At 53.2% G+C, this 12747-nt stretch overlaps 1 protein-coding gene across 1 annotated transcript in view; it reads right to left on the bottom strand.

Moving 5' to 3' along the window:
- Positions 1 to 1278: 1278 nt before the first annotated feature.
- LOC114852224 (ras-specific guanine nucleotide-releasing factor 1-like) overlaps positions 1279 to 12747 on the bottom strand; it is a 22239-nt gene continuing 10770 nt past the window's right edge. Inside the window, 13 exon segments of the mRNA XM_029144490.3 lie at positions 1279 to 2429; positions 2548 to 2616; positions 2712 to 2829; positions 2921 to 3000; positions 3086 to 3283; positions 4373 to 4457; positions 4531 to 4637; positions 4712 to 4772; positions 5031 to 5143; positions 6751 to 6857; positions 6935 to 7105; positions 10849 to 10965; positions 11082 to 11455. Coding sequence (XP_029000323.1) covers positions 2337 to 2429; positions 2548 to 2616; positions 2712 to 2829; positions 2921 to 3000; positions 3086 to 3283; positions 4373 to 4457; positions 4531 to 4637; positions 4712 to 4772; positions 5031 to 5143; positions 6751 to 6857; positions 6935 to 7105; positions 10849 to 10965; positions 11082 to 11455 — 1693 coding nt within the window. The 3' untranslated portion in view covers positions 1279 to 2336.

Below are 12747 nucleotides of genomic sequence, written 5' to 3'. Positions count from 1 at the left end.
TGTTTTACGGCGGTTTGCATCCTTAACACTGCACTACCGCCCTCTGCCGTATGCTTCACCCTTCGCACCCTCTTAACTAACTCAGCGTCCTGTAAAAACCAAATCGGAGCATTCAGCCCTCTCCCTGATCCTCCAGCTTCCAACACACTCCTCAAACACACATCTTTTCCTCCTGCTTCCCGTCACTTCCTTTCCCCTCCTGTATTTCTCATATTTGAGAATGACGTGCTCCACTCCCTCCACCTCACCACAGAACTCACATCGCCCATCTGCATGTCTCCATCAAATGTAAAGTGCTATTCAGATAACTCTACAATATTATGGAACTCATGAACTACATTATTATCTTCCACTGGCCTTTTTCTCTCCTCCAGTTCCAAATCCACCCTCACCTCCCTCAGGGAGGACTTTTGTGGATATAATTATCCACTTCCACCTCTTTTTGACCCACTCCCAACCCTCTTTCCACTGTTTCCCTTTCCCAGCACCAGTCTAACACTTTTTTCCTCAGGATACCTATCATCCTTATAATTTATACGTCACAAGAACCAGTGGGCTGTTCTCCGCTGCCAAAAGCCAATGAGCTTCTTACAATTTGATTGACATCTGAGCTCTTCCTTCTTCTTCTTATACTGCAATATTATGTGTAATGTCGCCACCTGTCGGCAGATTTGGGCACTAGCAGGAGCTGAGGTGAAGTTGTGTCATTAGTGGTTTATTAATGATAATTGATTAAACACTGCTTTTAGTCACACTTTATTCTAAAAACATCACACGTAGCCTTTGTATGGATAACCTGCCTCCATCATTAGACCTTTGTTGTACTTCTACTCAAAGGTTTCGACTGGGGAGCTGCTGAACAACAGAGGTGGTACAAGCCTCAAACACAAGCAGAGCATTCTCATCAAATATGAGGACAACTGTGTAGAAATATGTTGCAACTAAAACCAGTATTTACCTAAAACATCCATAGTGTTTGAAGTCTGGCTCAGTCGAGCAGCTGCTGCTCCAGCTGCTGACATGGAGACAGTGATGACACTGCAGCACGTCGTCTGTATCGGTGAGTTTTTAGTTCCAAGTCTTGTCTTCATGAATAAACTGATATAAACAGTACTTTGGTCTTCGGGACGACGGATTTGCTGGCTTACGTTGGCATGAACCGACGGCTGGGCGTTCAGTGGCGTTCAGGCTGCTCTGTGCACTGAAAGCAGCCTGGTGTGACTAACTAAGCTCTGAACGTCCTCTGTGATCAAAGTCAACAAGCCCAGACACCAACACTTCTCCCCCTGAGAAAGAATCGCTTTATTAATAAGAGGTAATCAGGAAAGAATACACTTTTATACAAAACTGGAAATACTGCTCAAGCTGTTGAAATAGACTTAAATATAATTCTCATACCACAGGGTATTGCTCACTGCACACATCAGATGTGCCTGCTAGGAGGGTACAGATCCATGTGCAAGGGTGGGGTGTAAATACAGCACATCCTAGATATAGACGGATTAGAACATGCCTGCCACTTAGAAGCGTCCGGTGTTTTTTATACAAAGCTTGTAGAAAATACATAGAAATATTCCAAGAATAAGCACAATATTACTAGCATGTAGCTCCTGTTGACACGTTGGAGTAGACAGGATACAGAATGTCTTACACTCATCCGTATCGTACACAGAGCGGAGCCACGTCTGCCTGTACACGTTGCTCTACTCAGTAGTTCGGCGTCATTAGCAAATCCAAGAACAAAATAGCTTACACGCGTTAGTGGTATATAAACCAGTTCGTGATTAAGGCAAAACCATAATGCACCGGCCAAAGGGGCTGGACCGTAGGAGCCGTGCTCTCGCTGAGTGGAACCGCTGGAGCTCGGCTTCCGTGTTGGTTACATCTGCTACATACTCTGCCTGGCGCTCAGACTCTACGTACATCGTGTTGCCCACCAGGGGAATAGGGTGACGTCAAGCAAAGCATAAAAACCATCCGAGCACATCATTCAACTTCTCTAATTACCCACAATGCCCCTCTGTTTCTACCACAGGTGGCGTCCCCCTCTCTGATGCTCTCAGCACCAAACCTGTCTCTCTGCTCGTCATGTGTCACGTTCTCATGACGAAATCAAAAAATGTCAGCTATTCTTCATACATCTGTTCATAAAATGGTGCTTAAGACAATAAGTAACACATAACTACTCTGTAACTATATAAATAAAACCTCTCTGGGCTTCTACTGGGTCTCTAATAACGATTTTACACAACAAGTCTGTGAGGGAGCACGAAGGAAGGGCACAGCCTACGGTGTCTAAAACCAGTGAGTCTATGTACACGGGGACGCGTGGCTCTTCACGACGACGCTTTGGGCTCGATCCTCAGAGACGTTTCGTACAGACTCTCCTCGTCCAGAACCGTGCTGCTGTCCAGCAGGTACTTCGCCACCTGCAGCAGGAACAACACAAAGCACACCCATTTAGCACAAGGTCAGCGTGTGGACAGGAGCAGATCCGCTCGGCGGGTAAGTGGACGACAGTGGACGTCAGTCTGAGCGCTCTCTCACCTTTGGCTGATAGTCAATCTTGTAAGCTGTTTGCTGAAACTGACGTATCTCTCTGATAATGTGGGAAATCTGGAGGCAAATCGGATTAAAACTAAATGAAGAGTTTTAAACGAACGTGCCTCAAACACAAGAGGCAGAAACCGAGCGAGGCCGAAGGTGTGTACCATTCTCATCTTGGAGAAGTTGACCAGGTTGTCCTCGGTGTAGTTGGGCGTCCCCTCCTCGATGAAGGCCAGGTCCGTCAGGTACATGCCCAAGTAGGGGACGCAGGGCGGGTCACAGCTGACACCGGCGGATCAGAGCGAGGCAGAAACGTACAGATGAGCAAACACCAAGAGGGAACGGAGACCGTGCAGAGACCCGGCTCACTCACTTCTTCAGAGCCTCTCTCAGGTTCTTGAATCGTCCCTCTGACGACACCAGCTTCTGCAGCTTGTCAATCACAGTTTTTGTCTAGAGAATGGTTAGAACACAGCTGTTACTGACACAAAGCCGAGCGTTCGGTGGCTTCATGAACACAGCGTGGCAATGACTCGACCTGCTTGGACACTTTGAGCCAGGTCTTCTTGAGGCGGAAAATGGAGCTGCGGTTCATAGAGGACGTGATCTCTAGCACAGCATTGTAGTTGTGGAGGCAGCGGCAGATGTCGGCCACCGCCACCCACTTCTCAACCACGGCCACTCGTACGTTCACGTCGTCCCACTGGAGGATCTCTGAGGCGATCCGGTTACTGATCTAACAAGAAAGAGGAAAAGCAGACAATGAGCAGTCTGTCATTCTGTCTGTCTGTCTGTCTGTCTGTCTGTCTGTCTGTCTGTCTGTCTGTCTGTCTGTCTGTCTGTCTGTCTATGTGTCTGTCTGTCTATGTGTCTTTCTGTCTGTCTATGTGTCTGTCTGTCTGTGCCTATCTGTCCGTCTATTTATCTGTCTGTCTGTCTGTCTGTCTGTCTGTCTGTCTGTCTGTCTGTCTGTCTGTCTGTCTGTCTATGCCTGTCTGTCTGTCTGTTGGCCCGTCTGTTTGTATATGTGTGTGCGTCTGTCTGTCTGATTGCCTGACTGTGCGTCTGTCTGTATATTTGTCTGTCGGTCTGTCTATTTGTGTCTCTGCCTGTCTACCTGTCTATGTGTCTGTCTGCCTACCTGCCTGTCTGTGTGTCTGTCTATGTGTCTGTCTGTCTATGCCTGTCTGTCTATGCCTGTCTGTCTGCCTGTCTATTTGTCTCTGTCTGTCTGTCTGTCTGTCTGTCTGTCTGTCTGTCTGTCTGTCTGTCTGTCTGTCTGTGCCTTTCTGTCTGTCTGTCTGTCTGTGTGTCTGTCTGTCTATGTCTGTCTTTCTGTCTGTCTGTCTGTCTATGTGTCTTTCTTTGTGTCTATGTGTCTGTCTGTCTGTCTATGCCTGTCTGTCTGTCTGTGCCTGTCTTTCCACCTATCTGTCTGTCTGTCTGTCTGTCTGTCTGTCTGTCTGTCTGTCTGTCTGTCTGTCTGTCTATGTGTCTTTCTGTGTGTCTATGTGTCTGTCTGTCTATGCCTGTCTGTCTGTCTGTCTGTGCCTGTCTTTCCACCTATCTGTCTGTCTGTCTGTCTGTCTGTCTGTTGGTCCGACTGTTTGTATATATGTGTGCGTCTGTCTGTCTGATTGCCTGACTGTCCGTCTGTCTGTATATTTGTCTGTCGGTCTGTCTATTTGTGTCTCTGCCTGTCTACCTGTCTATGTGTCTGTCTGCGTGTATGTCTGTCTGTCTGTGTGTCTGTCCATCTGACTTCCTGTCTATTTGTGTGTCCGTCCGTCTGACTCCCTGTCTGTGTGTTGGTCTGTACACGTACCTCGTTGAAATGCTTGGTGGTTCTCATGATGTACGGCGTTCTCTCGTTCTTGTCGTTCTTCATCCATCCTTGCCCAAAGAACTCCCTGCAGGAGAAGCATGTCATGATTAGAACACTGCTCTTGACCTCGGCCTCGCGCGTCAGGGTGAGCTACCCACTCGTATGGGATGACCCTGAAGACCAGGTGGTCCAGCAGAGTCAGCTGCTCCGCTATCTCCAGGGCCGAGTGGCTCTCGAACGGTTCGGTCCTGCAGTCCTCCATGGCCTGACGCAAGCACAGAGGCGGAGTCAGCAAGCGCCCGAGTCAGAGTTAATGCAGGAACGTGTCTGTGGCCTCACCATCTGCGTGACCTCCTCCAGGGTGACCTGGTTGTCCCCGGGGTCCTCCTGCGTTAAAGTCCTGCATAAACCCAGATGGGACAAAGGAACCTTTTACCGCTAGAAAAGTCTGGCCAGTCTTTAAAGGAGCAGACAATAACTCGGGAATCCAACATGCGCCTTCTTATTTGGCTCCAGGTTTGGTCAGAGCCCTGCAGCTGCACCGGGACTCATGCCCAGACCTGGATTTCTGTCCAGAACCTCTGGTTCCTGTTCCTACCACTGATCAAGTGTAATGCATGACTGTGTGAGCAGTCAAGTGATGAAGAGGAGAACTAACCTGATGATGTTGGCAGCTGCCTTTCTTTCCTGTGTCAGGAGCTCTGGGTCATGCATCACCTCCTCCAGGAAGCCAATGACGCGTATCTTCAGCTCTACGTTCAGCTCAAAGTCCTGAGGACCAGCGGAAGCACAGCGTTACAGAAGGCAGTGTAACGTACAAGGAGGAGGTGGAGGAGGAATAAGAGGAAGAGGAAGAGGAGGAAGTGGTGGACGAGGAGGAAGAGAAGAAGCAGCAGGAGGAGGTAAAGCAGGAAGAGCAGGAGCAGGAGAAGGAGGAGCATGAGGAGGTGGAGGAGGAGGTGGAGGTAAAGGAGGAGGTGTGGAAGGAGCAGGTGGAATAGGAGGTGGAGGAGCAGCAGGAGGGGCAGGAGGAGCAGAAGGACCACGAGGAAGAGGAGGACCAGGAGGAGGGGGAACTAAAGGAGGAGGTGCAGGAGGAGGTGGTGGAGCAGGAGGAGGTGAAGCAGGAGGAGCAGCAGGAGGATCAGGAGAAGGTAGAGCAGGAGGAGGTAAAGAAGGCGGTTACAAGAGGAGGAGGTGGAACAGGAGGTGGAGGAGCCGCAGGAGGGGCAGGAGCAGGAGGAAGTGGTGGAGCAAAAGGAGGTGGAGCAGGAGGATTAGGAGGAGGTAGCGCAGGAGGAGGTGAAGGAGGAGTAGGTGGAGGTAAAGAAGGAGATGCAGGAGGAGGAGGTGAAACAGGAGGTGGAACAGGAGGTGGAGGAACAGCAGGAGGGGCAGAAGCAGGAGGAGGTGAGGGGGAGATGGAGGTAAAGAAGGAGGAGGTGGAGCAGGAGGAGGAATATCAGGAGGAGGAGGAGGGTGGGGCAGGAGCAGCAAAAACAGCAGGAGCAGGAGGAGGTGGAGGAGGAGATGGGTGTAAAGGAGGAGGTGCAGTAGGAGGAGGTGCAGGAGCAGCAGGAGCAGCCAGAGCAGGAGGAGGAGCAGCAGGAGCAGCAGGAGGAGGTGGAGGAGGCGCAGGAGGCACAGGAGGTGCAGGAGCAGCAGGAGCAGGAGGAGCAGGAGGAGGAGCAGCAGGAGCAGGAGGAGGCGCAGGAGGCGCAGGAGGCACAGGAGGCGCAGGAGCAGCAGGAGGAGGCACAGGAGGCGCAGAAGGAGCCGGAGCAGCAGGAGGCGCAGGAGCAGCAAGAGGCGCAGGAGCAGCAGGAGGAGCAGGAGGAGGCACAGGAGGCGCAGAAGGAGCAGGAGCAGCAGGAGCAGCAAGAGGCGCAGGAGCAGCAGGAGGCGCAGGAGGAGGAGCAGGAGGAGCAGGAGGAGCAGGAGGCGCAGGAGAAGCAGCAGGAGCAGCAGGAGGCGCAGGAGAAGCAGGAGGAGCAGCAGGAGCAGCCAGAGCAGGAGGAGGAGCAGGAGGAGGCGCAGGAGGCGCAGGAGCAGCAGGAGCAGGAGGAGGTGCAGCAGGAGCAGTAGGAGGCACAGGAGCAGCAGGAGGCGCAGGGGGAGCAGCAGGAGGCGCAGGAGAAGCAGAAGGGGCAGCAGGAGGCGCAGGAGCAGCAGGAGGCGTAGGAGCAGCAGGAGGCGCAGGAGCAGCAGGAGGCGTAGGAGCAGCAGGAGGCGTAGGAGCAGCAGGAGGCGCAGGAGCAGCAGGAGGCGCAGGAGCAGCAGGAGGCGTAGGAGCAGCAGGAGGCGTAGGAGCAGCAGGAGGCGCAGGAGCAGCAGGAGGCGTAGGAGCAGCAGGAGCAGCAGGAGCAGCAGGAGCGTACCTGCGAGTGCTTGGACACCCAGTGACGCAGCACGTTGAGCACTCGGTTGGTGGCAGCTCTTCTGATCACAAACTCCTTGTCTCCGTTCCGCTGGTCGGTGGGAAACCCTGGAGTCACAGTTAGATTGAGCCAAAGGAGCGCGCTGCAGGACCTGCCGCTGGCAGCGGGACGCGGGTCCACTCACCCGTGCCGGCCAGGGACATGCGGCGGTACTTCTCCTTGGTGGGCGTGCCCTCGTTGGCGCCGGCCGTGGCGATGGCGAAGGCCGAGGCGGCCGACAGGGCGCTGCGGTTGTTGTCCAGCTCCCGGCAGGACGACACCACCATGCCGTTGTTGAAGGAGAACAGGGAGAACTCTGCAGAGCAGCACAGGTGGGTTCAGCCGGGTCCGGCGCTGCCTCCCTCCACCAGCAGGGGGCGGCGGGGAGCCGGCAGCCTGTCCCGTGGCCTTGACGCGTAAACTCCGCTGTGCCCCCCCCCCCCCCTTCAGTCGGGGGCGGTATAGAAAAACACGCAAGTGGTTGCTAAGGTACAAGGTTTCCTTCCACCTACTCACAGACACTGGCTTCCCTTGCATCCAACACTGTGGGAAGAACACGCTGGGGATGAATCGCTGACTACCTACGGCGACGGGGGCGGCTTGTGTTCAGACCTTATTTGGTTCTAGTTACGCCGTCATGTTCTGATGAAACACAAACTTTGCTGTGGTTGTGTTGATTCAACTCTGAACCGTTTCCATGAACAGTGATGCAGAATTCAGACCGTGAATGGACTGGAAGGCGTCTGCCGCTGCTCGTCTGTGACTCTGGAAGAAAATGAGCAGTTTGCGTCTGCAGCATCTGGTTTGATGAAACTTACTGCCACGTGTCTGTGAATCGGAGACAGACGCTTGTGCAACAGGTGTTTCAGTGAGAAGGTGCTTTTATTTATATTGACTCTCATTTGCTGTTTCCTGGTTTCATTATGTAACTGTTCATTCACGTGGTAACATGACAACAACAGGCCTGGTAAACCTTCCAAAGTTACCACCTGACATTATCCACCACAGCAATTATTACTGAATTGATTGTTATATTTCCATCCTTCTAAATGCTCTGTTGGCAAATCTGTACGTCTGCAGCATTAAGAGCTCAGAGCTTAAAGTCCTGCCAAGTGAATTAATATTCCTGCCAACTCCTTTATTTTTTTAAAGTGGTGGGTTGAGATTCAAAAGGAGATGACGACAAGCCTCAGACACGAAGTGACTTTAACAGGACAACACAACGAGACAGAAAGAGAGACAGAGACAGACAGATGGAAAAAGAGAGAGAGAGAGACAGATGGGGAGAGAGACAGAGACGGAGAGAGACAGAGACAGACAGGTGGAAAGAGGGAGAGAGAGAGAGAGAGAGACAGAAAGACAGACAGATGGAAAGAGGGAGAAAGAGAGAGAGAGACAGACAGACAGACAGACAGACAGATGGAAAGAGGGAGAGAGAGAGAGACAGAAAGACAGACAGATGGAAAGAGGGAGAGAGAGAGAGACAGACAGACAGACAGACAGACAGATGGAAAGTGGGAGAGAGAGAGACAGAAAGACAGACAGATGGAAAGAGGGAGAGAGAGAGAGACAGACAGACAGATGGAAAGAGGGAGGGAGAGAGAGAGAGACAAAAAGAGAGAGAGAGACAGAAAGACAGACTGATGGAAAGAGGGAGAGAGAGACAGATGGGAAGAGAGACAGAGACGGAGAGAGACAGAGACAGACAGCAAGACAGACAGGTGGAAAGAGGGAGAGAGAGAGAGAGACAGCAAGGCAGACAGGTGGAAAGAGGGAGAGAGAGACAGACAGAAAGACAGACAGACAGACAGATGGAAAGAGGGAGAGAGAGAGAGAGAGAGAGAGAGAGAGAGAGAGAGAGAGAGAGAGAGACAGGTGGAAAGAGGGAGAGAGAGACAGACAGAAAGACAGACAGATGGAAAGAGGGAAAGAGAGACAGACAGAAAGACAGACAGATGGAAAGAGGGAGAGAGAGAGAGAGACAGAGAGACAAAAAGAGAGAGAGAGACAGACAGAAAGACAGACAGATGGAAAGAAGGAGAGAGAGAGAGACAGACAGAAAGACAGACAGACAGACAGATGGAAAGAGGGAGAGAGAGAGAGACAGACACGTGGAAAGAGGGAGAGACAGAGAGACAAAAAGAGAGAGAGAGAGACAGACAGAAAGACAGACAGATGGAAAGAAGGAGAGAGAGAGAGAGACAGACAGACAGACAGATGGAAAGTGGGAGAGAGAGAGAGACAGAAAGACAGACAGATGGAAAGAGGGAGAGAGAGAGAGACAAACAGACAGATAGAAAGAGGGAGAGAGAGAGAGACAAAAAGAGAGAGAGAGACAGAAAGACAGACTGATGGAAAGAGGGAGAGAGAGACAGATGGGAAGAGAGACGGAGACGGAGAGAGACAGAGACAGACAGCAAGACAGACAGGTGGAAAGAGGGAGAGAGAGAGAGACAGCAAGGCAGACAGGTGGAAAGAGGGAGAGAGAGACAGACAGAAAGACAGACAGACAGATGGAAAGAGGGAGAGAGAGAGAGAGAGAGAGAGAGACAGACAGACAGATAGAAAGAGGGAGAGAGAGAGAGACAGACAGACAGACAGATGGAAAGAGGGAGAGAGAGAGAGACAAAAAGAGAGAGAGACAGAAAGACAGACTGATGGAAAGAGGGAGAGAGAGACAGACAGAAAGACAGACAGATGGAAAGAGAGAGAGACAGACAGACAGACAGATGGAAAGAGGGAGAGAGAGAGAGACAAAAAGAGAGAGAGAGACAGAGAGAGACAGAAAGACAGACTGGTGGAAAGAGGGAGAGAGAGAGAGAGACAGACAGACAGATGGAAAGAGGGAGAGAGAGAGAAACAGAAAGACAGACAGATGGAAAGAGGGAGAGAGAGAGAGACAGACAGACAGACAGACAGATGGAAAGAGAGAGAGACAGACAGACAGACAGATGGAAAGAGGGAGAGAGAGAGAGACAAAAAGAGAGAGAGAGACAGAGAGAGACAGAAAGACAGACTGGTGGAAAGAGGGAGAGAGAGAGAGAGAGACAGACAGACAGATGGAAAGAGGGAGAGAGAGAGAAACAGAAAGACAGACAGATGGAAAGAGGGAGAGAGAGAAAGAAAAAAAAGAGAGAGACAGAGAGAGACAGAAAGACAGACTGATGGAAAGAGGGAGAGAGAGACAGACAGAAAGACAGACAGATGGAAAGAGGGAGAGAGAGAGACAGACAGGTGGAAAGAGGGAGAGAGAGGGAGACAGAAAGACAGACAGATGGAAAGAGGGAGAGACAGAGAGACAGAAAAACAGACAGATGGAAAGAAGGAGAGAGAGACAGACAGAAAGACAGACAGATGGAAAGAGGGAGAGAGAGAGACAGACAGGTGGAAAGAGGGAGAGAGGGAGACAGAAAGACAGACAAATGGAAAGAGGGAGAGAGAGAGACAGAAAGACAGACAGATGGAAAGAGGGAGAGAGAGAGACAAAAAGAGAGAGAGACAGAAAGACAGACAGATGGAAAGAGGTAGAGAGAGAGAGAGAGAGAGAGAGAGAGACAGGTGGAAAGAGGGAGAGAGAGACAGACAGAAAGACAGACAGAGGGAGAGAGAGACAGACAGAAAGACAGACAGATGGAAAGAGGGAGAGAGAGAGAGAGAGAGACAGAGAGAGACAGAGAGACAAAAAGAGAGAGAGAGACAGACAGAAAGACAGACAGATGGAAAGAAGGAGAGAGAGACAGACAGAAAGACAGACAGATGGAAAGAGGGAGAGAGAGAGAGACAGACAGGTGGAAAGAGGGAGAGACAGAGAGACAAAAAGAGAGAGAGAGACAGACAGAAAGACAGACAGACAGATGGAAAGAAGGAGAGAGAGACAGACAGAAAGACAGACAGATGGAAAGAGGGAGAGAGAGACAGACAGACAGATGGAAAGAGGGAGAGACAGAGAGACAAAAAGAGAGAGAGAGACAGAGACAGATAGAGAGAGAGAGAGAGAGAGAGAGAGAGAGAGATTAAAAGAGAGAGACAGACAGACAGAAATGGAGAAAGAGACTGTACCAGAGTTTTTGGACTTGACGTTCTTGGGAGTGGATGGAGACTTGGGGGGAGACATTTCTGCCTCAGCCTCGTCGCTTTGATTTGGGTCTTCGTCACATTCCTCTCTCACAGACAGGTCTAGACACAAAACATACGTCCACAGTCACAAGAAGGACAGCGGAGAAGCAGGAAGGAACCTGGAGGGAGAACAGGCTGACGAAGAACCCGCGCTGCTGTTCAGTCCAGACTCTGACCTTGCTTGTTGAGGACGCCCTCGTCAGCTTTGCCTTCAGCTCTGGTCTCGCCCTCGTCAGGGATTTTGCTGCTCATGGTGCTGGAGACGTAGAGCTTGTTGATGTCCAGGGTGGTCTTACTGAAGGGCGACATGGTGGGGTGCATGCTTGCATAGCCGTTGGGGGAACAGCTGAGCGCAGCCAGATCCAGGGCTTTGCCCCCGGTGATGATGGGGATGTTGAGCGAGAGCTTGCGGCGGCGGTTGGGTGAGGACGTCTTGGTGATGGAGAGGGGAGGGGGTGAGGAGAACTTGCGGCTGGCACGTGGTGACGTGGGCGACTCGCCGTAAAGGAGCTTGTTGTTTTGGCTGCTGGCGAAGAAAAGCTCCAAAGACCTGCAAGAAAGCCAAGTTTAAGGTTTCAGACAAAAACACGAGGCTGGCGTGGACCTGGGGGAGGAGAGGGGAAGCGGGCGTGGGGGAGGAGAGGGGAGTCAGTGTGGGCCTGGGGGAGGAGAAGGGAGGCAGTGTGGGCCTGGGGGAGAAGAGGGGAAGCGGGCGTGGGGGAGGAGAAGGGAGGCAGTGTGGGCCTGGGGGAGGAGAAGGGAGGCAGTGTGGGCCTGGGGGAGGAGAAGGGAAGCGGGCGTGGGGGAGGAGAGGGGAGGCAGTGTGGGCCTGAGGGGAGAAGAGGGGAGGCAGCGTGGGTCTGGGGGAGGAGAGGGGAGGCAGCGTGGGTCTGGGGGAGGAGAGGGGAAGCGGGCGTGGGGGAGGAGAGGGGAGGCAGTGTGGGTCTGGGGAGGAGAGGGGAGGCAGCGTGGGTCTGGGGGAGGAGAGGGGAGGCAGCGTGGGTCTGGGGGAGGAGAGGGGAAGCGGGCGTGGGGGAGGAGAGGGGAGGCAGTGTGGGCCTGGGGGAGGAGAGGGGAAGCGGGCGTGGGGGAGGAGAGGGGAGGCAGCGTGGGTCTGGGGGAGGAGAGGGGAAGCGGGCGTGGGGGAGGAGAGGGGAGGCAGTGTGGGTCTGGGGGGGGAGAGGGGAGGCAGCGTGGGTCTGGGGGAGGAGAGGGGAGGCAGCGTGGGTCTGGGGGAGGAGAGGGGAAGCGGGCGTGGGGGGAGGAGAGGGGAGGCAGTGTGGGCCTGGGGGAGGAGAGGGGAAGCGGGCGTGGGGGAGGAGAGGGGAGGCAGTGTGGGCCTGGGGAGGAGAGGGGAGGCAGCATGGGTCTGGGGGAGGAGAGGGGAAGCGGGCGTGGGGGAGGAGAGGGGAAGCGGGCGTGGGGGAGGAGAGGGGAAGCGGGCGTGGGGGAGACGGGGCATTAGCTCCTGACTCTTTTGTCTAAGCTACATTGTTTAAGACAGCAGCCTCTCGCACTGAGAGCCTCCCCCTCTGAAGGCCTATAAATAGCACGTCAAGTGACAGTGTGGGAGGCACGGGTGCTGCCAACAGCAACCAGCCCAGGGGAGGCCCACGGAGGCGCAGAGAGAGAGACCGAGGACGAGAGGGGGAGACGGAGGAGCAACAGAGGTGCATAACGCTGGGGCAAAGACGTAGGGAGGGAGGGAGGGAGGCGGGGACGTAGGGAGGGAGGGAGGGAGGGCGGGGGGGTGGAATCCACCACAGCCAATGTGGGCGCATGGGAAGCCTCCAGCTCTGTTGGCTGCAGCCATGTTGTGTCTCCTGGGCTAAATAAATACGA

This window comes from Betta splendens, chromosome 3, assembly GCF_900634795.4.
Source record: "Betta splendens chromosome 3, fBetSpl5.4, whole genome shotgun sequence".
Taxonomy (NCBI): Eukaryota; Metazoa; Chordata; class Actinopteri; order Anabantiformes; family Osphronemidae; genus Betta; species Betta splendens.
This window is presented reverse-complemented; position numbering and strand designations above follow the sequence as displayed.